Source organism: Buteo buteo, chromosome 4, assembly GCF_964188355.1.
Source record: "Buteo buteo chromosome 4, bButBut1.hap1.1, whole genome shotgun sequence".
NCBI classification, from domain to species: Eukaryota; Metazoa; Chordata; class Aves; order Accipitriformes; family Accipitridae; genus Buteo; species Buteo buteo.
In genome coordinates this window covers 47414448-47434772 of record NC_134174.1, presented here as the reverse complement: position 1 = coordinate 47434772, position 20325 = coordinate 47414448, and the positions used below count along the sequence as shown (strand labels likewise).

General features: G+C 41.6%; 1 protein-coding gene across 7 annotated transcripts in view; it reads right to left on the bottom strand.

Moving 5' to 3' along the window:
* The window catches only part of GBF1 (golgi brefeldin A resistant guanine nucleotide exchange factor 1), a 113003-nt gene that overhangs the window by 19146 nt on the left and 73532 nt on the right, over nucleotides 1–20325 (bottom strand). For 4 of the 7 annotated variants that reach the window (XM_075025897.1, XM_075025895.1, XM_075025896.1 and 1 more), the window contains 14 exons: nucleotides 20124–20222; nucleotides 13648–13783; nucleotides 11092–11321; nucleotides 9975–10143; nucleotides 9582–9793; nucleotides 8851–8949; nucleotides 8234–8428; nucleotides 7678–7864; nucleotides 7065–7205; nucleotides 6437–6525; nucleotides 3071–3273; nucleotides 2487–2610; nucleotides 2055–2180; nucleotides 1369–1451 (listed from right to left, as the gene is read on the bottom strand). In XM_075025897.1, the coding sequence (XP_074881998.1) occupies nucleotides 1369–1451; nucleotides 2055–2180; nucleotides 2487–2610; nucleotides 3071–3273; nucleotides 6437–6525; nucleotides 7065–7205; nucleotides 7678–7864; nucleotides 8234–8428; nucleotides 8851–8949; nucleotides 9582–9793; nucleotides 9975–10143; nucleotides 11092–11321; nucleotides 13648–13783; nucleotides 20124–20222 (2093 nt within the window). Of the gene's footprint in view, nucleotides 1–1368; nucleotides 1452–2054; nucleotides 2181–2486; nucleotides 2611–3070; nucleotides 3274–6436; nucleotides 6526–7064; nucleotides 7206–7677; nucleotides 7865–8233; nucleotides 8429–8850; nucleotides 8950–9581; nucleotides 9794–9974; nucleotides 10144–11091; nucleotides 11322–13647; nucleotides 13784–16050; nucleotides 19691–20123; nucleotides 20223–20325 lie in introns of those variants that run through there. The other 3 variants (XM_075025898.1, XM_075025901.1, XM_075025900.1) reach the window with 2 other exon arrangements.

Sequence of the window (20325 nt, the reverse complement as noted above, 5' to 3'; positions counted from 1 at the left end):
TGTGCTAAAAACAACTATAAAAAACCCCTCTTGATTTATGCATAAGAAATAACCTCTTCCCAGTTTCAGGTGCCTGCATATTTTGACAAGAGCAGTCATTACTGAGATTATACAGGAAAATATGTTTGCACTCAATAGCGTGTTTTTTCTAAGAACCCATTATTTGATTAGACAGAAGAAAGTGAATGGGTTTACTTGAAAAGCCTCAGGAAATTAAACTGTGCTCAAAAGTGAAATGCTGAGATCCTGAAGAGATCATGCACTGCTCTGTACAGATTACAGTCTGATTTTTTTCTTCCCTCTAATAATGCAAATAAACAAACAGTTCCTCAATCTCATCTATGACACTGGGGCAATCTATCCAAGATGGAGCAATACTGAAATGATACCAATTGTTTTAGCCATAGAACATACTGAAAAAGCTGAAGTATCCAATGAAGGGAGAATAAAGGGGAATAGACTGGGACAGAGGCACTGCATAACTGAGAGATATGAGGATATTCTCAGGGTACTACTCAACACATTAAGAACACCCTCAGGGGAGAGAGGCCAATCAAAACTAGAGCTCTACTTGAAAGCCACAGCTGCTACTTGAAGAATTTCTAGATGTTTAGTACAGGCAGCATCCCCACCTTCCCAGAGAAGGCTCAAAAGGGAGGGAGGGTCAGCCTTATCACACTGCCCTGCTTCCAGCCCAAGCCACTGCCTGCCACAGATTGTCTCCTCAGAGATGTAATCCTCTCAGCTTCAAATTGGCTGGGCCTGGATTTACTGATAGGCTAGACTTCTGAGCTATTATTAAAGCTCCCTGCCCAGAGCTAGCCTGTGCACAAAAGGGCCTCAGCCACCAGGAATTCTCCTCAAATACCAGTCAGTGTGCCAAGAGCTTCAGGGGTGGTAGAAGAGATTGGTGCAGACAGCAACCTCATATGAAGAGCTCAAAAGGAGAACATAAGAAACTGAGACCTGGACATGTTATGTCAGGGCACCAGTGCTGTCTTGGGGACAAGATACTATCTCTAGCAATACATAAAATGTTCTGAAGAAGTCTAAAGGCCTGGTCTGGAAAACAGAGCCGCCTTAGATGCAGCATTTCACATGTGCTGGTCTTGCTCAGCCATTTTTTTTACATTTTGATGGAAGTAATGTGGTTTTTAATTTTAGCTTAAGCTCTGTGGATTAAAATACCATGGCAAGAATCCAAAGACACAAATCCAGTGCAATCACTGTGACAGGCTTGTTACCACAGCCCCGCAGGCAAACAGACACATGATCGGTGAGTCTCTCTCTGTACTCTCCAGAGGTCTCGCAGACCAAACAATTCTAGTTTGCTCTCTGCATACGAGCAGTTGGCAGGTTGATTCTTACTTGATGGCATGGTACATGTCTTCCAATATGTCCTGTTCAAAGTCTTTGCCTCCATTCACACCTTTCAGGTTCTTCCGAAACTCCTGAAAAAAGTTACACCAACGTTAATTCCTAGTATCTCCAGCTTTAACTGCCTGGCTAGGATCAATACTCAGCTTGTTTTTCATGGGACCAGAAGCAGATTTTCCTGTATTCTTCAACATGCAGCCTCAAAGTTCAAAGACTAAATGCTATTCCTTATGGCAGTAGCGTGCAGCAATCCCTGTCTCTGCTCACAAGGAAAGAAGAGAGACACAACATACACATCCTTAGCTGAGGCTGGACATCATGGAATGACAGGTCTGTACCACTACATTGACACTCACAGGACTTGAACTCTCTAGAAGCCCACAGTGGTTCAATAACCTTCTCATTCTTACTACGTCTTAGGATACAGTTTGCTCACATAGACACAAGCCTCTTGACAAACTTGGCAAGTTGTCTGCTAAGCTCGTTAATTCTTCAGACTGCCCCTTTGTCCACAGCTCCTCTCTCCAACTGTACTCAACTCTAGTGCTGCACACGAGCTTATTGTGTGCACGAGTGATGAATGCCAGGGAAAAAAAGAGAATGCCACTGAGAAAAAAACAGGTACTACATTGCTGCCAAAACCAGAGAAGACAGGTGCCTACACTGTTAACACCCACCTCCAGAGTCATTGGGACATTCTGCTTGCGGACATTATGGTTGTGCTGGTCAGTGTTCAGCATAATGACTGCATAGGCCAGGGCAAAGCAGGCATCACTATTAGCAAATGGGGATCCATTTGATTTCTGAAAGGCAAATGTATGCACAGATTAGTCCTACAGGAACAGTGATATCAGTAACCCAAGACAGCCATTTTCCTACCCATGGTACTGAATCATCTCTGGGACAAACAAAAATCCCAGGCTCTGGCTCCAGCTTCCAAAAAGCACCCTGGAAATCTATGTGCCACTGCCATCTCCTACAAAACAACAGCTGCTGCCTGCAGGGCACAGTAAGCTTATCACAGGCAATTTGATCTGACATGTCCATCATGGCAAGCAGATGCACAAGAAAGAATGCAGTTTTGAGCTTTCTGCCCACCAAGTACACACCCTCCAATGTTCTGTGAAGGCTTCCAACAGTCTCTGGATTACCGGCGCCTCTCCTGGTAATCTGAAGGCCTCTAGATAAAGCCGTAAAGCTTCATCCAGCCTTAAACCTTGGAAGCTGAAAGTCCTGCAAGAAGAATGAAATGCAGTGAGGAAATGAAACAGGATGGGAAAGGTAGGATAAACTTACTGACTACAATCTTGTTTGTTTCAGCATCAGAATATTAGATTTCACAGAGAACAGACAGTAAAGAGGGGAGAGTGAGAAGAGAAGAAATATATCATTAACATGCAAAAACCAATAAAAGAGAGTCAACAGTCCTACAGGTGATTATGTGTGTAATCATCTCTCCAGTCTTCACAGATACTGGCCCTACTGAAAGGAGCTCGAGTATCATACTATTATAGGTATCTAAGGTGTTATCATATGCAAGAGGTGCATTGAATTAAGGCATGGTGGTACACAGAGAACCAAGCAATACAAATCCAATGCCTCCAGGAACTACTGTTCTACTGCTTTTTTCATCACTGAACTCTTTTTTAACTTTCACCCCTTTCTGAATTAAGAGATACAGAAAGATAATCACCCAACAAAGCTTTCCAGCAAGTCTATGTTCTTACGGTCACTCACAAACTCCCCAATCATCTTTTTGTCCAGGCGATGATTTTCCCGTAGCCACCTGGCCACCTCATTGTTGTCGATAGGGGTGGCAAGAAGGTTCTTCTCCTGCAGAAACTGTATACCTTTCTTTGGCTTTTGGTTGAACTGCTCTGTGCCGGTTATCAGGAGCTGAAGGAGACATTCTGATAATTACAAGCTTGAAGTGCATTTCTTACTTTAGATTGTTCTTGGCATTTGAACCAAAAGCAAAAGTAGAAAATAGATCAACCTCAGCATGATCAAGTTTATTGTACTGTGTAATCCATCAAGAAGGCTAACCAAGGCCAGAAAACCTGCATTTCATCACAAGGATTCACCATCAAATAATACTGGATAGAGCAAGCATGAGCTGCTGTCTTTGAAAAGCTTTGACATTTCACCAAGCAATTAGCACTGCTAACTCAAATGCCTCACCTGCTCTAGTATGTAAACAGAGCAGAAGGAGGTCTCTGATGAACTCCAGACGTGTGGCAAGATCAACTCTACCCAGTTACAACAGCAGCACTGCTCCATGCCCTCTTCTGTCCCCTTTGGCTCCAGGCTCTCATATGCTACCTCAGTGCCAGGAGACATGCAGCAAGAACCCTTGGCACTTACTGAGCAGGTGCAAGGAAGAAGTGCTGCAAAAGCTTAAACTAAGAACCAGAAAACATTCTGCTAGTGAGACACAGTCCCAGGAACATTCGGTATTTCAGCATGACAAGGGTATCTGTAGGCTGGTAAGAGCAGGTACGTTTTTGGTTTTGAAGGGAAGTCAACTTCTCTGCCCTGCTTGATTCTCATTTTAGGGAACTAGACTGTACCACAGTCACAGTGTAATAAAACACCTGACTAAGAAAGGGTTAACTGGATGTTCTTGGTGGTGTTCAGAAAAACCAAAAGCACAAACAACTGTATGAACTTTACTAAGGCACCAGAATAAATGTCAGTTCCCTGTTAGCTCCTATCACGATCAAACTGCTAGCAATGACCTAGTGAACTAAATCCGTGACCATCATGATTACTAGCTCCCCTGGGTTTTTCAGTGCCTCAGAAGCCACCAGCCCTGTGCTCTGCTTCCCCTGCCTGTGTGAACATCCTCAAATTGCAGTGAAACACAGACCCTGAAATAGCATGGAGTGCACAAGGACCCTGTGAGGGCATAACAAAATAATAACCAAGTGCTGCCCTGGCCTGAAGGGACTGTATGACACTAACAGCATTTCTGTTCAGCTGTAAATCCTGTAACCCAAGCCCTAGGGTATTCTATGGACTGGTTATACTTCTTAAGACCATCTGAAAGGAGACCAGACTGCTGGCAGCTTGCACTGCATTTATAATCATGTCAGTCCTATGCTTCTGAGCTTCTGTTCATTGCCTTTGGAAACATCAAAGAAAACTTTCCATTTGATGCATAATTTGTTTTCTGCTTTTATTTAGCTTTTTTCCTCCTTCCAGCTGTGGTAATGTTTAGTACTTCAGAGGTTAAAGGAAGCAGAACGTGCTGGTGCCATGTCAGCATCAACACCACTTAAGCTGAATGTTTTGTGTGCCCTGTTTACATGCTCAGGATGAAACCATTAGCAGATTTAAGGTGAGGAAAGGATTTTCCCTGGGCAAACTAACAGATTTATGAACACCTTTCTGCCCTCTGCTGTAGTGTAAGGCACTGCCCTTTTTCTAGGACTACCTGGAACTTTAAGGAACTCTCAGCCACTCACAATGCTCTTCATTTCTTCTAACCTTGTTTTCCAGCACAGTAAAGCTGAAGTATTATCAGAGGTTTTCTGTTAGAACAGTAGAAGCACTATGCAAGCTCCCTTCTCAAGAATGGACTTTCACACAAAGTCCATCAGGAAAGCTGCCATTAAAGCTAGATTTAATGCAAAGCAAAGGGTTACAAATGAAATATTAACTAAATCAATATTAATTTCTTAGAAATTAGCTAATGCCAAAACTTGGTGGTTCCTTTGAAGACTGTGCAGACAATCACTTCCGCCCACTGTCCTTGTGGCTCGGGAAGCCAGTTAGCATTATCCCACTGAAGCACTGTGTTGTAGGTAAAGAACCAAGTTCCTAAGTACTGCAGCAGACTTCCTAGAGAGAAACCAATGCTTTAAATTACATTCAGATCCAGAGACTGCCAGAACAGATCACAAAGCGCAGATTAGTATGGCAGTAAAAAGAGATCTGTTGTACTTTCTTCAGTATTTCTGTTTAAATAAGTTTAAACAAATATGACCACCACTCTCATATAATAATGTAAAATAAAACCACCTATGCTGCAGAGAGAGGTCAGAAGCCTTTTAGTCAGGTAGAAATCAAAACCCTTTCTCTTTACCACCAATTAATTGTTCAAAGACATTAATTTCTTTTTCCAGTGTATCATCTGGCTCCTTACCCCACAACTACTATGGCCACTCATGTTTCATCCAGAATACATACCATTTTCATATTGAAATTTAGTAATCTCTCGCTTCCTAAATAACCTAACTACCTCATGTATATGTTGTGCAAAGAGAACAAAATCTGTACAAAGAACATCTGTGAATGAAAAAAACCAACAACCACCCAACTAAAAAAACCCAGTCCCACATAACACATAGGGACTTTAGATATCATATTCATCCACTGTCTCTGGAGGTGAACAAGCAGAACAGTACTTGATGTTTGACACAGGACAGGAGATAAGTACAAAGCCATCAGCATGGAGCACTTTTGTCAACACTAGACATAGACTGGAACCACTCAGGGAATGGAAAAGCTGTACAAAGTTCAGAGTGTTACATGGATTAATGAGGTTCAAAGAAACAGACCTATAGGCAAAGAATGGCGCTTTGTCCACACAGGACAATCTTTTCAGTCATCCTTATGATAAACAAACATGGGAATAAACAAATTGGAATAGCAGGCTAGACTGTTAATTTCTACCACAGGCCCCTCGGTATGCTCCCCATTTACAGCTTTGATAAGAGTAGGGAACTTGTCCTTTTTGATCAAAGTACCTTATTATCTCCATATAATGCAACTAGATCCAGCAACTTTCCCACCCAGAATCAGATGGACCTAGCTTACAAATTGTGCCACAAAGTTTCCCCAACACCTCTTGCAACTTTTAGCACAACTAAACCAGAACAGATAATAATCACTGCTGTCTCTGCAGTGTAGCAGGATTTTCAGTGACTATTTAATTCTTATCAGCAGAGACTAGAACTCAAAATTTCTGAGATATGACCAGTCATGCAAAGCCCACATGGGATGGAAAACAAGGAGAACACTCAAAGATCCATTTGTAGTATATTCCAAATCATACCTTCTTTTTTTTCTTAATCTGCATAAGTTCTTGAGGGCTTGGAAGGATACAAGAAAATCGAGTAGGTTTCCTGGGGATACTCTTCTCAGCTAGAAGGACAAAACATCATTACAGTCAAACTTATCCTCAGAGTGGCACTCAGCCCACTGTAGTGTCCCATTGTAACTTTCAGTCATGGAGTTTTGCTCCAATGTGCTGCCCTGCAAATGGCAGTCACAGTCCTACTATTCAATTACTACCTTCCTCCCACCCACATTTTCTTCAGCATAATTGCTTAGTAGCTTCTTGTCCTGGACAATTTCACACATCCACAAGATTTAATTTTCTGGCTGGAATCACTGATCCCCTGGACAGCCCTTGACTACCTTAAAAATACTAAGCACTGGTATGAATTTAACTCACTTTTGTCCCAAAGTGACCCACCAGATCTAACTCCCTCCCAGAAGAAATGTAACAGTTAGTAGGCATATATAGCACATGTATAATAAACAAATAACCACCACGTACTCTTCCTAGTTTTGAACACACAATAGCTACAGTGGTCTACAGTATAGCAAGACCAGTCAGCGAATGTCAGGACCATTCTCAGTAGATACACAGAGTGTCAGGGTACCACAGCGACCATTACCTGCCTCACTTCCTCCTTCCAATTCCATGCAGCCCTCCTTCATCTGGTCAGCCATAAGGCACCCACTGGTGGGAGGACATCCCCCAGCTGGCTCTGAGACTGCACTGGAAGATTTTGCCTCGCTGAGTACCCTCTCATTATCTGTATAAGTTAAAAAAAAAAAAAAAAAAAAAGAAGAAAAACAAAAATAAAAAAAACAACCCACACACAAACAAACCCATAAGCCAAGGAAAGAGCTAGCAACAGAGAAATAATGAACTGATAACTCTAAACTCAACATGTGCTTATTCAAAGGAGTTCCCCCCAGTAACTGTGATTCCTCAGTATCCTCAGTATTTTGTCTAGATGAATTTCATGGCATACCCTCCTTCTGTTGTGACTGCCAGTCTTGACATGGCCTTTATATAAAGCTTCACATGAGAGGCACATTTTAATATCTCTAAATTTTACAAATATCAAGGTTATTAACGTAAGTGTGTAGTTATAAAACATGCAACATGAAGACTGAAAACATATATTTAAGGAGCTTACTATGTAGCTACCAAAACAAGATCTGCAAGTTTAGCACAAGACTAAGCTTAATATCAAAAAAAATCAAAGAAAGGGGTCTTACTATTGCTTGTTTCTTTGGTGCTGTTCATGGTTTCTGGGCTGGATTTGACAACTTCCTTCTCTTGTTGATGTATGTTACTCAGCACTTTGGCCTGGCAATGTGCCTCAGTGCTATCTATCACTGTCAGCAACGCTTCCAGAGACAGCAGATGGACAGTATACAGCTGTCCAGAAACCGGAAAGGCATTCTGGGAAATAAAACATAAGTATTAGTCAACGTTCATGCCTCTTTCGCTGTAATGGGGGAAGGCAGTTTCCCCCACAGCTTAAGGAAGCCTGAAGCATACAACAGAAGACCCTAAACTTTTCACACAAAGCCTTCTAGCATATACTTAATGGTTTGTCTGCTCTGACATTATTAAAGCATAATGGCTATTCTTTTTTTCTTCTGCTTCCAAATGTTAAATGGCCACCTTCATCTCTACAGACCACTCCCATTATTAAGTTCTGCATCTGCACTAACCCTTGTTCTGAGTTACTGGCTTCCCCTTCGGCACCCCGCTGCTCCCTCCCTCCAGCCCGCTGAGGCCGGCAGCCCCCAGCCCGCGTTTCAGCACCTTGGAGAGCAGCTTGGTGAGCTCCTCGAAGAGGTTGGCACAGTAGTAGTCACAGTCATAGTTAATGTAGAGCTCTGTCACGAAACTGGGAATCCTCCACAGCTGAACAATGGCTTCCAAAGCCATCTCCTTCATTTCATAGGGCATCTTTGGGTTTTCCACAGTGATTATTTCCATCAGCTTCTTGACATACATCTGGCAGAAACACAGGGCAGCTCAGTTTAAAGAAAGAAAAAAAAAAGCAGGACAGTGAATAGCTTCGAGGACTACAGAAATAGATTTATAAGCTTCATCTTCCCACATGACACTCCATCTTAATTGATGGCTCATTCTGAAGGAGGTTGTAAAAAGGTTTCAAATAGTTCTTTCTACCATTCAGTGCACCTGGACTTACCATTCTAAAAAAGAGTATGAAGGCAAGCAGTGCAGTACACCAGTCTCAAAGACATTTTATTATCCAACAAGCAAAGGCCTACAAAGCCTACCCATAACCCACTGAGTCATTTATACAAAGGTAAATTAATATTTAGACTATATCTTACTGCCTAGCTATATGCATTTAACTGAAGCCCAATAAACTATTACTAGGCACTCAGTGATACTCAAAAAAAACTCACCTCCAGCTGGAATTTCAGGTGCTCTCTCATGCTCTCAAAGAGAAGAAAGCACACCCTGAGGGAGGTTGCATACAGATTGAGCCGTTCAACACTCAGCAGCTAAACAAGAGACAAAAAAAAACTTCTAAGAATTACAAAGGCTAGTCATTATGTCCGGTAAGTAGCAGTACTGTGGCACTGCAGGCGTCACCTGCAACACCCTTGAGATACACATATTGTCTCTCATAGCACAGGGATTTCAAAAAACAACCTCCTGGTCTTGCTTTTTGCTAGCGAGGATGAAAATACTTAATTGCCTTCTGCTTGTAACGCTTTTCCTACTACAACTTTGTTCTTTTGCCAAGTCCACATATCCTCGTAGGGGAGAAGGAATTTGGGAGAAGACCTGCCTGAGATGGCCTTTGTGCAATTAATAGCTTGGTACTCTGAAGGTTCTGCGACTAAGCTGGTAACTTGCATCCATAATTAACTCAAAACCAATTATACTGAAACACCCTGTTATCCCACAGTAATAGTTCATTCAAATCACCTTCTTGGCCCTGGTCTGAAGAAAATAGCACATGGCTGTTTCACTGCTGCAATTCAGAGCTCTCATTGCAATGCAGCAGAGAGCTTATTTGAAGATTGAGACCTGCCAAACCTCAGAATACTAAATTCCAACAGACTCTTTGATGTAAATTAATATCTGACTCCCCAGCGACATATACTATGCTAGCATAAGCCAAACTCACTTGAAATAGATGCCGGCACAACTCCTCCTTCACAAGTCCCAAGAGGGACTGGCAGTTTGCAATGGGTGCTGACTCCAGGGCAACAGTTAGCAGCTGCAGCCCCATGTGGATCATCACCTCAGAGTTGTGGCGGTCATGAGGGTTGGTGAGTGAGATAAGAAAGCGGAACAGTTCTCTAATACATGGTAGCCCATATGGGACCAGTGCTGCTCCTAAAGGAAAAAGAGATTAGCACTCTTAACTTTGCTTTTGCTTTTTGCAGGCGCCTAACAAGTGTTACAAATGAAATTGTTACAGACCCACTGAGGAACAGGATTTATCACCCTCTTAGCAGAAAGTGAAACAGAATAGTGGAAAGGAGAAAGGACTTTAGCAACATTTCCCACCTCTCACCTTCTTTTTGGGAAGACTGAGTAAAACGTACACCTCGGGGATTTACATAGTCCATGTCATGAACTGAGGCAGAGTCAGAATGTTCTGCTACAGATGTGCACTCCTCTAGGACCTCAGGGATAGACTCAACAGAAGCTGACTGGATCTTCCCCTCCCTCAGACTTTCATTCTTCATTGGTATCAGTCATTTGAGAATGAAAGAAGCAAAACGTAAGTTAACAAGCACTAGACAAGCTAAAAGAAAGGCTTACTTGTTCATGGTTAATTCAGAACTATTAAAACTACACAGGTCACTAACGGAAGAGGAGCACGAAAACAAAGTTTAAAAGAAAAGAGCACCTATAGATAATCTGCAGCGCTCTCTGCCCTTTCACTTCCAAATAGTTCTTATCTATTTTACATAACTCTAGGTTGCAAGACTGAAGACTTTGAAGATGATCCTATAACCTATCAGTTCTTACTGCCCCTGAGGTTAGGATTTGGCTCATTTTTTAGTTTTAAATGTTACATAATTTCAGCACACTATTTCTATCTACGCCTTCCTAGCATTTCTACCATCCAAAATATCTGCAGCTCTGAAGGGCTCCCTGAAGCTCTAATCCATCCTCTCAACAGTATTACTGTTGCAGGGGAAGCACAGACAACACTGAGGAAAATTTACTGACAAAGGCCTTTGTTCAGGTTTGTTATATTTCACAGCAACAGCAATGCACATGCACAAACATCAACAGCTGAATTTCTACAAACTCAAGTAAAATAGTTCACTGAAGATAATAAAATAAGTTGTGCAGATTTCCACTGTGTTTCCTTCTAACAGTTTCTCCTTTAATTAAGGTAAATGGTACTGGCAGGAGTACAATTAGCTATGTAGGTGCGTTGTTGGGCTGCAGTTATCATTTCTGAGCCAATGGGGAAGGTCTCAAGCAAAAACAAAGAATGAATGTTTGTGAATTTACAAGTCATTTATAGCAAAGAATGTTTTATTCTGACCCTAAGCTTTGAAATATAATATATACCTTGTGACCAAAAAGAGAGACAGAAAGAGAGTAAGTGTGCTAAACCCACAACTGATTATGCTGGGAGTTGGAACTTCTCTTTGCAAGTTATATCCATATACCTGGAGTTCCGGCTGATTTTGATTTTCAGTGACTTTGGCCTCACATGAAGGGATTCCTGCATTAAGACCCAAAGAAGCAACTTGGTCCAAGTCTGTCAGGTCTTCCTTGGAGGTAGTCTGTGAGGACAACTCCAAACCACTGTCTGTAGCAGGGCTGACTGCAGATGAAACGTTTTCTGAGCTCCCAGAGGAGCTGGGAGAAGGAGCATCTATGAAAGTAACTCCGCTTGCTGATGAGAAACAGAAGCAAAAAGATCAGTACTATTCTATCCCTCAACCACAAATCCATTCACTGAATACAGCAACAAAGAATTACTGTGATCACTACTTCACACTACAAATGATCTCAGATCACATTAACATAGAGAAGGTAGATAAACTAAGCTCTTTTTTTGCTAGGTATTAATTAATTAAATAGATGAACAGGTGAGATACTAGCAGTTCTCCAAATTAAAACACAATAGTGGGAATCTAACAGACTCAACAAATAAGGTAATTCACATAGTTAGATAAAGACTGCAGAGGGTTTCTATAATTAAGAAGGAATCCGAAAATAGTCTGAAAGGTGTACTTTACTTTTGATACAATGACACAACCACTTCAAAGACTTGCATCAAGAATTAGTCATTCCTTCAAAGTGAGAATTTTAACTTAATTGGAAGGCAAGACCTATTTCTTTAATTCTCCCTAAACAAACGGAATTGCAATAGAATTCAAATGGGTCTGAAACGGAGCAGTGAAGGACTTTTACTATTTCTAAATATGAGACAATGCTCCAAGAATCTAAGTTTTCCTTCAGAAGAAACTCACGTATTTGCAGCTCTCATGGTTCTGAGGAGAACTTGAAAAACATAAAACAAATATTTAAAAAAGAGCTGATATACTGCAGGGCACAGCAACAAAGGCACAAAGCAGAGTTATGTTATGAACTTACCATGTGAAATGTGTATGGTTTTGCACAGTGGTGTTTTATTGCTGACTTGATTTTTGGAAATGTCTTAAATAAAAATCAAGTAATGTCCTGCTACTTAAGAAGTGTAACAGAATACGTGATCAATTTTGCAATCTTTTCTTCTTTACCCACTAAGCCAGGATTCTGGCCTAAAAAGCACATTAATACATTACCTACCACTTCAAGTTCAGAGTTAATGACATGCTTTGTAACACAATTCAACTTTCTCCTAAAATGGGAAGTTTTATACAGGAGTTATAATGCTGTTTCACAGAATTTAATATCTACTTGAAAACTTGAATATAATCATGATTTGTATAGAGATAAGTTCTCATCTGGAAGGATGTTCTGAGTTATATGCAATTCCATCACATTTAGTATTTCCTTAGTTTTCACCAATCATGCTGTTGTGTAGAAACACACTTGGGATTGTTCACACTACACTGAATAGTTTCCTGTGACAGAATAAGTGTCAGAACCAGGTATTTTACACAGCTATCATTTCTATTTTCCTGTCTGCTTCCTTTCACTGTTAATGTTTATGTCTGAGCCATCAAAATTTACAGTGCACAAGAAATAGAGTACTTTGCAGCCAGAGGGACTCATTTATCCAAAGAAGTTAAAACCCGTTGTAACTATTTAGTCTACTCCTATACAACAATAGCATATGGAAGCCCCCCAACATTATATTCTTGAGCTTGCAGCTCAAGTCACATACTGTGTCACTTCTGCACGTTGAATCAAAGCACGTGAAAAAGGATTCATGTGTATACCCATTAGTTTCCTGTGCACAATCCCCTTTTGCTTTTGTTCCCTCTACTTTTTTCCCTACATAACTCTTCATGCCTTCTTACCATATCAAGACCTCTGTTCTTCCCATAACAGTCGTAAGTGCACCCCGTATTTCCCTGTCCCTTAATGAGTATAGCCTTTTATTCAAATTTCATGGACTGTGCATGCACACTTTCAGTCTTTACATTTGTAGTAAGAAATCTGTTCATTCATCCCTCCTTGATGCCTAGGTTTCTGCACATCCCTCAGTTCTACCTTTATATTCTCCCCAGTCACACTTTGCTCTTCCCTCATTACCACCACACCCACACCCTTTGGTACACCCTTCAGGAACATAGGAAAGAATATGTCACTTAAGTCAGCAATCTCCCACCGCAGGAAACCTTCTCCCCAGCTCCATTCCCCTTCGCTCTCTTGCAAGTGTTCTTGTTCTCTATCTCTTCCATGTACTTGCTGCGCCCTCCAACTCCTCTGCATCACATGGCTGCCCGTAACCTCAGCCACCTCTCCAGATCCCCATTCCCTTTTGTACAAACTACCCCGTAAGGCATGCTGAAGCCAGAGAAGCACTGTCAAGTTAGCCACAGGACCATGCTTTCCTCCATCAATACGTATTCCATCTCCTTCAAACTCTTTCTCCTGGACCTGAAAAGCTTTGATATGCTTTGTTACTATAGTCACTGAGAACTAATGTAAGAAAAAAAAAAAAATCTAATGCAAAACAACATGTTAAGAGAAATGAAATAAAAACAGATTCCAAAACAACTCTAGAACAGATGCTGTCCGGTCTCTGGAAACAGATTTCAACTTACCTGTGGTGTTACTGGCATTGGCTGCTGGTTGTTCTGTCCCAGGAGAGACCTTAGTTACATGGCGAGGAGGCCTTGGTGATCTCTTCTGCTTTTTCCATTTTGATGATTCGCTCATTCCTCCAGCTCTCATTTTCAACTGAAAACCAATAATCATTAAGAATATCAGTATAGCAAAACCACATAGCACAATGGATTACACAAGCTGTCTCAAAACCCTCAAAGTCAGGCAACAACATTTAAATATATCACGCAAATTAATCAGCACCTCAAAGTCATGCAAACCAGCCCCTGACTCCCCACTACCCACATATTAGCCAATACTACCCACCTGAATCAAGGGACAATTTACTGCAGTTACTCTGCTATAATATATCAATTATCACAGCACTCCCTCTTCCCTACCAATAACTCCTAGCTTTGCTTTAGGATCAAGAATCCTCTTAGACCTACAGGCACATCTCAAACCTCTTCACTTTTGCCAATGTTTCCAGACTTCTAAAGGGCATCAATTAAAGTATATAAGCAAGTACTAGTTAGGTTTGACATTCAATTAAAATTTCACCATCTATACATGAAGGCTGAGAATGAAGCCTGAGCACCCAGTCCCACGCTGCAGTCTGCAGCTCTGTCACTTACCTCTTGCCTCAATTCACTCTTCATCTTTGTAACCTTTGGCATCTTTGAATGCCAAGTTCACTTCCCTCCAAGTATCTTTCACTATTAACAAGTGTTTCTCTAACACTTCACTCACTCCTGGTGCACAACACATTGCAAATACCACCCTAGTGGTTTAGAAACAAACCATATTCTGCTTTCACCTGCCTTCTGTCATTATTCCTCTTCAGATCTAAATCTCATCTAACCCTTGACATCCTTCCTGACCAGGATCCTACTTCTAGTTCTTATACAGATCTTTGATAGGGCAAACAAGAACCACAGCAGGAGCAATGCAGACTGTGTGTCACTTGCTGCAGTGTGCTGTTATTGCAGGCACGCACAGATGCTCCAGATCTTCCTAAAAACAATATAATATTTAGTCACATGGACAATGGCAACAGCAGATCTGAAACAGCTTGCTTCTAAAATAAGTTCCTTTAAGTGCAGGATTGCACAGTCAGCTTTTCTGATGCTGTCAGACCTCTTCAATTTAGGGTGGAAAATTTAACCACTGAACAGGCACCTTGTATGTACTGGAAACCATTCAGCAAGTCTCTGTACCAGTCCCTACTTTGTATTCTCCTTTGTAAATTTATCACAATTAAGTTATATTTTAGGCTACAGCATTCCTTATTTCTTATATCCCTAGCATCAGATTTAAATTCTCTAGAAGACAGCCATACTCTTCAGTCTTTCTTTTTCTGGAACTTGCCTCCTTCCAGCTACTATTCTTCTTAAATGTCAATAAACCTTCTAGGTTCTGCTACTGGTTTTCCATCTCTTTCCCTTGTCCAGCTAGAATTCTAACTCACTGTACACTACCGTAATTTTTCTCATTTAAACAAATCTTGTGAAAGTGTCATATCCCAGTGCAGTAAACCATTTGTGTAACTTTACTTTGCACCACAAATTCTATTTGTTTGATGAGTAATCCCCAAGTTTTAGCTACGCTAGTTTCCTTGTGCTTGTTAATTAACAGCAGATTCAGAATTACTTTGCTCCTTGTTATTTCTTCCAAATTTTGTAGCAAGAATCTCCATCTAAATGACAGCTTCTGACAAACACTTCTGTGACAAAAGCACAGCTAAAAATAAAATTTTGTAGATTTCAAAATGTTTTAAAATGCTTATGGATCACAATCCTTTCATGCAAAAATTGTCAGCTCTCTCATCTTTCTTACACACTACCTCATGGGGCTCTATAAAATGTGTTATCTTTCATTCTTGCCAGTTCCTAATGTTTCACCTCTATTAGTTTCCCTTTCCATTTAAAAATCTCTCTGAACCTTAAATATTACCAATAGTTTCATTCATTAAAGCTTAAGCTGCTAATTAGACCATGTAGTTTTACTTTACTTACCAAATATTCTAGAAATAGCCATATTTATTTCTTCTCCCTTTTCAGTAACTTATAAAATAAAATCTGAAGACTTATGGTGCTGTGGTGGGTTGACTCTGGCTGGACACCAGGTGCCCACCAAAGCTGCTTTATTACTTGCCCTCCTCAATTGGACAGGGGAGAGAAAATGTAACAAAAGGTTCGTGGGTTGAGATAAGGATAGGGAGAGATCACTCAGCAATTACCATCATGAGCAAAACAGACTCAACTTGTGGAAATCAGTTTAATTTATTACCCACCAAATCAGAGTAGGATAATGAGAAAATACAAACTAAATCTTAAAACACCCCCCCCCCCCCCCCACCCCTCCGTCCTTCCCAGGCTTAACTTTACTCCTGAGTTCTTTACCTCCTCCCTGCCAGTGGCACAGGGGGATGGGGAAATGGGGGTTGCGGTCAGTTCATCACACATTGTTTCTGCTGCTCGTTCCTCCTCAGGGGGAGGACTCCTCACTCCTCTTCCCCTGATCCAGCATGGGGTCCCTCCCACAGGAGACAGTTCTCCATGAACTTGTCCAATGTAAGTCCTTCCCATAGGCTGCAGTTCTTCATGAACTGCTCCAGCATGGGTCCCTTCCACAGGGTGCAGTCCTTCAGGAACAGACTGCTCCAGCGTGGGTCCCCTGCGGGGTCACAAGTCCTGCCAGAAAACCTGCTCCAGCGTGGGCTCCTCTCTCCACGGGTCCACAGGTCCTGCCAGGAGCCTGCTCCAGTGCAGGCTTCCCATGGGGTCACAGCCTCCTTCGGGCATCCACCTGCTCTGGTGTAGGGTCCTCCACAAGCTGCAGGTGGATATCTGCTCCACCGTGGACCTCCAAAGGCTGCAGGGGGACAGCCTGCCTCACCACGGTCTTCACCACAGGCTGCTCCAGCACCTGGAGCACCTCCTCCCCCTCCTTCACTGACCTGGGGGTCTGCAGAGTTGTTTGTTTCACATATTCTCACTCCTTTCTTCAGCTGCAGTTGCACAGCAGTTTTCTTTTCCCCCTTCTTAAATATGTTATCCCAGAGGCGCTACCACCGTCACTGATGGGGCTGGCCTCGGCCAGCGGCAGGTCCATCTTGGAGCCGGCTGGCATTGGCTCTGTCGGACATGGGGAAAGCTTCCAGGAGCTTCTCACAGAAGCCACCCCTGTAGCCCCCACTCCCCCCCAACCTTGCCATGCAAACCCAATGCAGGTTCATTGTATAAAAATACTTAAGTAGGAAGGAAACCTGGAAGCATTATGTGTTAAACCCAAGAAAGTCTGTTTCACATAGTTTCAAAGTAACAGACTTTGCTTCTAGCTACTATGTCCTATTGCCATTATTTGCCAGGTAAAAAGTTACTTGCTAATAAAAATTGAGAGGCGGGGTGGGCAGCGGGGCACAGAACTGAATCAGCAAAATGGAGCCAAGATATTGCTATGAGCTAACCATGTTGGTTCCACTCCTTTTACCCTCAGTTATGCTCCTGAGAAACAGGTAACTTTTGAACCATCCTATCAGAAGGTTCAAGGTGACAATTTAATTACTGTTTCTGATCTCCCCTTTCACGCAACACCAAATACCATCTCAGTTCAACAGCAGCCCTTTCAAAAAAGCACTCTTCCTCAGACATAATACCTATTTTTAGTGATTGTCCTGTGCTTTGTATTACCTCCAAGATTCCACCTCTTGAGGTTTCTAAGACATATGCCCATCTGTCATCATTTTGATAAACCCGTGCCATCTTTCACAGACTGAGTCACAACAGCTTCACATGGATGGGAAACCATTTAGTCAGGCAAGCAAAAATACTCAGCTGATTTTTAAAGAATCCCAAACATTTAAACAAAGTATAAAGCATTCAGACGAGAATCTAAGTTTATTTGATGGTGGGTTTTTGGGGTTTGGGTTTTTTTTGGGGGGTTGGGGGGGAAGCATGAGGGAATAGAAGGCTCGTGGGTTCTTTTGGGTTTTAGGCAGTGGGTGGGGATGTTGACAATTTAACAAGCAGGCAAGATTACCCAGTAGGTCTTTTCCATCTCATACCATCCAGTATTCCACACTCTACACAAACAGGTATCTTTTTATTAGAATTACCTACTAGGATTACCTACGACTACCTCCCATATAATTTCCACCCCTCCAGCCCCCCTCTTTCTTTTTTCTTTTGCTATCTCGTATAAATAAGAGATAGCAAACGACAATGACCGTTGCATAGCTTAAAAAAAAAATTGCAGAAGCAAACAGAAATGCTAAATAGAAATGTTTCACCAGTGTCAAGGGGCTATATGTTGTTTTAACAAACAAACTCCGAGTTTGGGAATTCTATAACAATACACGTATCAAAGGACAGCAAAGTGGTATCTTTCATTTTGTATCGAATTAAAAGGTAACAATCCCATGAATTCTTGCTTTTTATTTTAGTATAAAAATGTAAAAAAAAACTTGCACAATTTGTCTTTGACTAAAGGAACTATTTCTAATGGTTGTTGCCATTGCCTTCAATACTAAGGCATTTCCTGATTTCGCTAGAAAGCTTGGTTGCATTTTACCAGGCTGAGATTTTAAACCTAAGGTTGCCTTCTTGACTAAATGCTGCAGGTAAATGGCATTTAATACATCATCAAAACATCCTGAATTTTAAACATCATCTAAAACTCTCCTTCCCTCTTCAATGCTCAGTGATATTATAGTTGCATTAGTTTTCTAATTATCAATATCCTTCAGATTAGATTAAGCTTGTACTTCCACAGCAAATACATCTCAAGTTAGTATTTAAAAACCATTCTTTAGAAATCAGAGTAGAGAAGGACCTCAGAGCTACTATTTGTTCATCTTGGAACTCAGTACAGATTTCATTACATTTATCTGAGTTACCTTTGCATAAAGAAATGTGTACACAAAATTGTAGAAGAAAAAAACAAACCAAAAAACACAAGACTCCAAATGTTTCCTTTGATAGATGAGGTTTTAACAATAAAACTCCAGCTAAGGTCTATGAAGGTGAAGAAAAACGTAACACTACAAGATTCTTTTTCAAGGGTCCATGAGATCTCATTTTTCTACAAGCCACCTTACCTGCACTCGTTTGTTTTTCCATAAGATACTGTAAGCCTCAAGAGAAAAGGGCAGGGGCCAATGATTAGTAACTAAAGTGATTATACTAAAACATGAGCTCATTGTAGATGCAGCATGGAACTGGTCAGCACACCAAGTAGCGTTCAAGACACAAAAGCATGCAGAGAGAACGCAGTCCATGATCCAAGTCCTGGAGACACTGATGCAGTCCAGTCATCTCACTTACCTACCTTCCTGTACCGCAAGAACTAATGAAGTTTATCTGGTGAAGTGTATTTATGCATCTTAGGCAACTATGAACATAATCCACCCCCAAAATCTGTGAAAACTCAGATTTAGGTTCCTCCTAATTCCCACTGCAGAACCCAATATTTAGCTACAACATTTTCTACTGCAAAGGGAAACATTTCTTAGCCTTTCCTTCTATGTAACTCTGCATAAATCTGTGAGTCTCCAGCTGCTGTCTTTCCAAACTATCCTGACCACAGACACAGGACAAAAGAATGGCAGGCGCATCTCTAAATGTTCTGTTCAGCTCCTTTTGGACCAAATAGTATTAATGGCAGACAAGAACCAAAGCTACATTAAGTTTATGAACCAACACAGAAAACTGAGAAGGGTCCCATCTAAGCTAGCTTCTCAGGGTTTCTATGATCATTCGAAAACCAACAATCTGCAGGCCTACAATATTTCTTTATAAGTATTTTCTAGGGGAAGCAGCAGGGACTAACACATTTCATAATTCAGTCCAGCCCCATTCATCCCCCATTAGCAAATACTGTGCTGGGAACCATATTTAATTTCAGTGGAAACACAGCCAAGTATGTTGAAAATGTACAGCAATCTCCTTCAAAAAAGCTTGAGAGAGCATTGAACTCTGTAGCAATGTACCAAGTAATAAAGCTCAGCGATTCACCTTGAGTAAAACTGTTTAAGGCACGCTGGGTCAAGAGACTCCTCAGGTATGCTGCTACATCTATAAACAAGATCAACAGCTAGGACACACAACACTTGAGCCTTCAGAGAGCAATCTACATTTTTTATGTTTCTTTCTTCAGCTTTTCACTGTCATAGAGGACTCAAATCCTGCCCATGCCCTCCCACTCCCTTCTTTCAGAGGATGCCGTGATGGTGTCTTAGGTGACACTCACCAAGACACTGAATGCTGCAGTAAAACAAGGGTCTCTCCCTCCCAAGCCTGCCCCAGCTGCAGCCACAACACTGCAAAGCAACCACTGCATGCATTGTCCCCAAAAGCCATGCTGTGTCAAATGAGTGGAGGGAGATTTGCTGCACACAATGTAACTATCTCTCAGGTGGTGTTTACAAGAGAAGGAAGAGGGGAGTAAGGTAAGAAGGGAGAAGGGAGAGAGAGACCTTCAGGTTCTTAAAGAGCAATACCCTCTCTAATTGGTTCAGGGCTTTGGGCTGTTCCCCACTACTTAGCTCCAGTTTGTTGAGGAGACATGAAGAGATCTGTGAAAGATAGGCAAATGCATGGTTTAAACAAAGCAAAATAAACCCAAAGAGAAGAACAACCTGGCAGAGTGCAAGGCTGCAGGGCAGACTCCTGGCATGC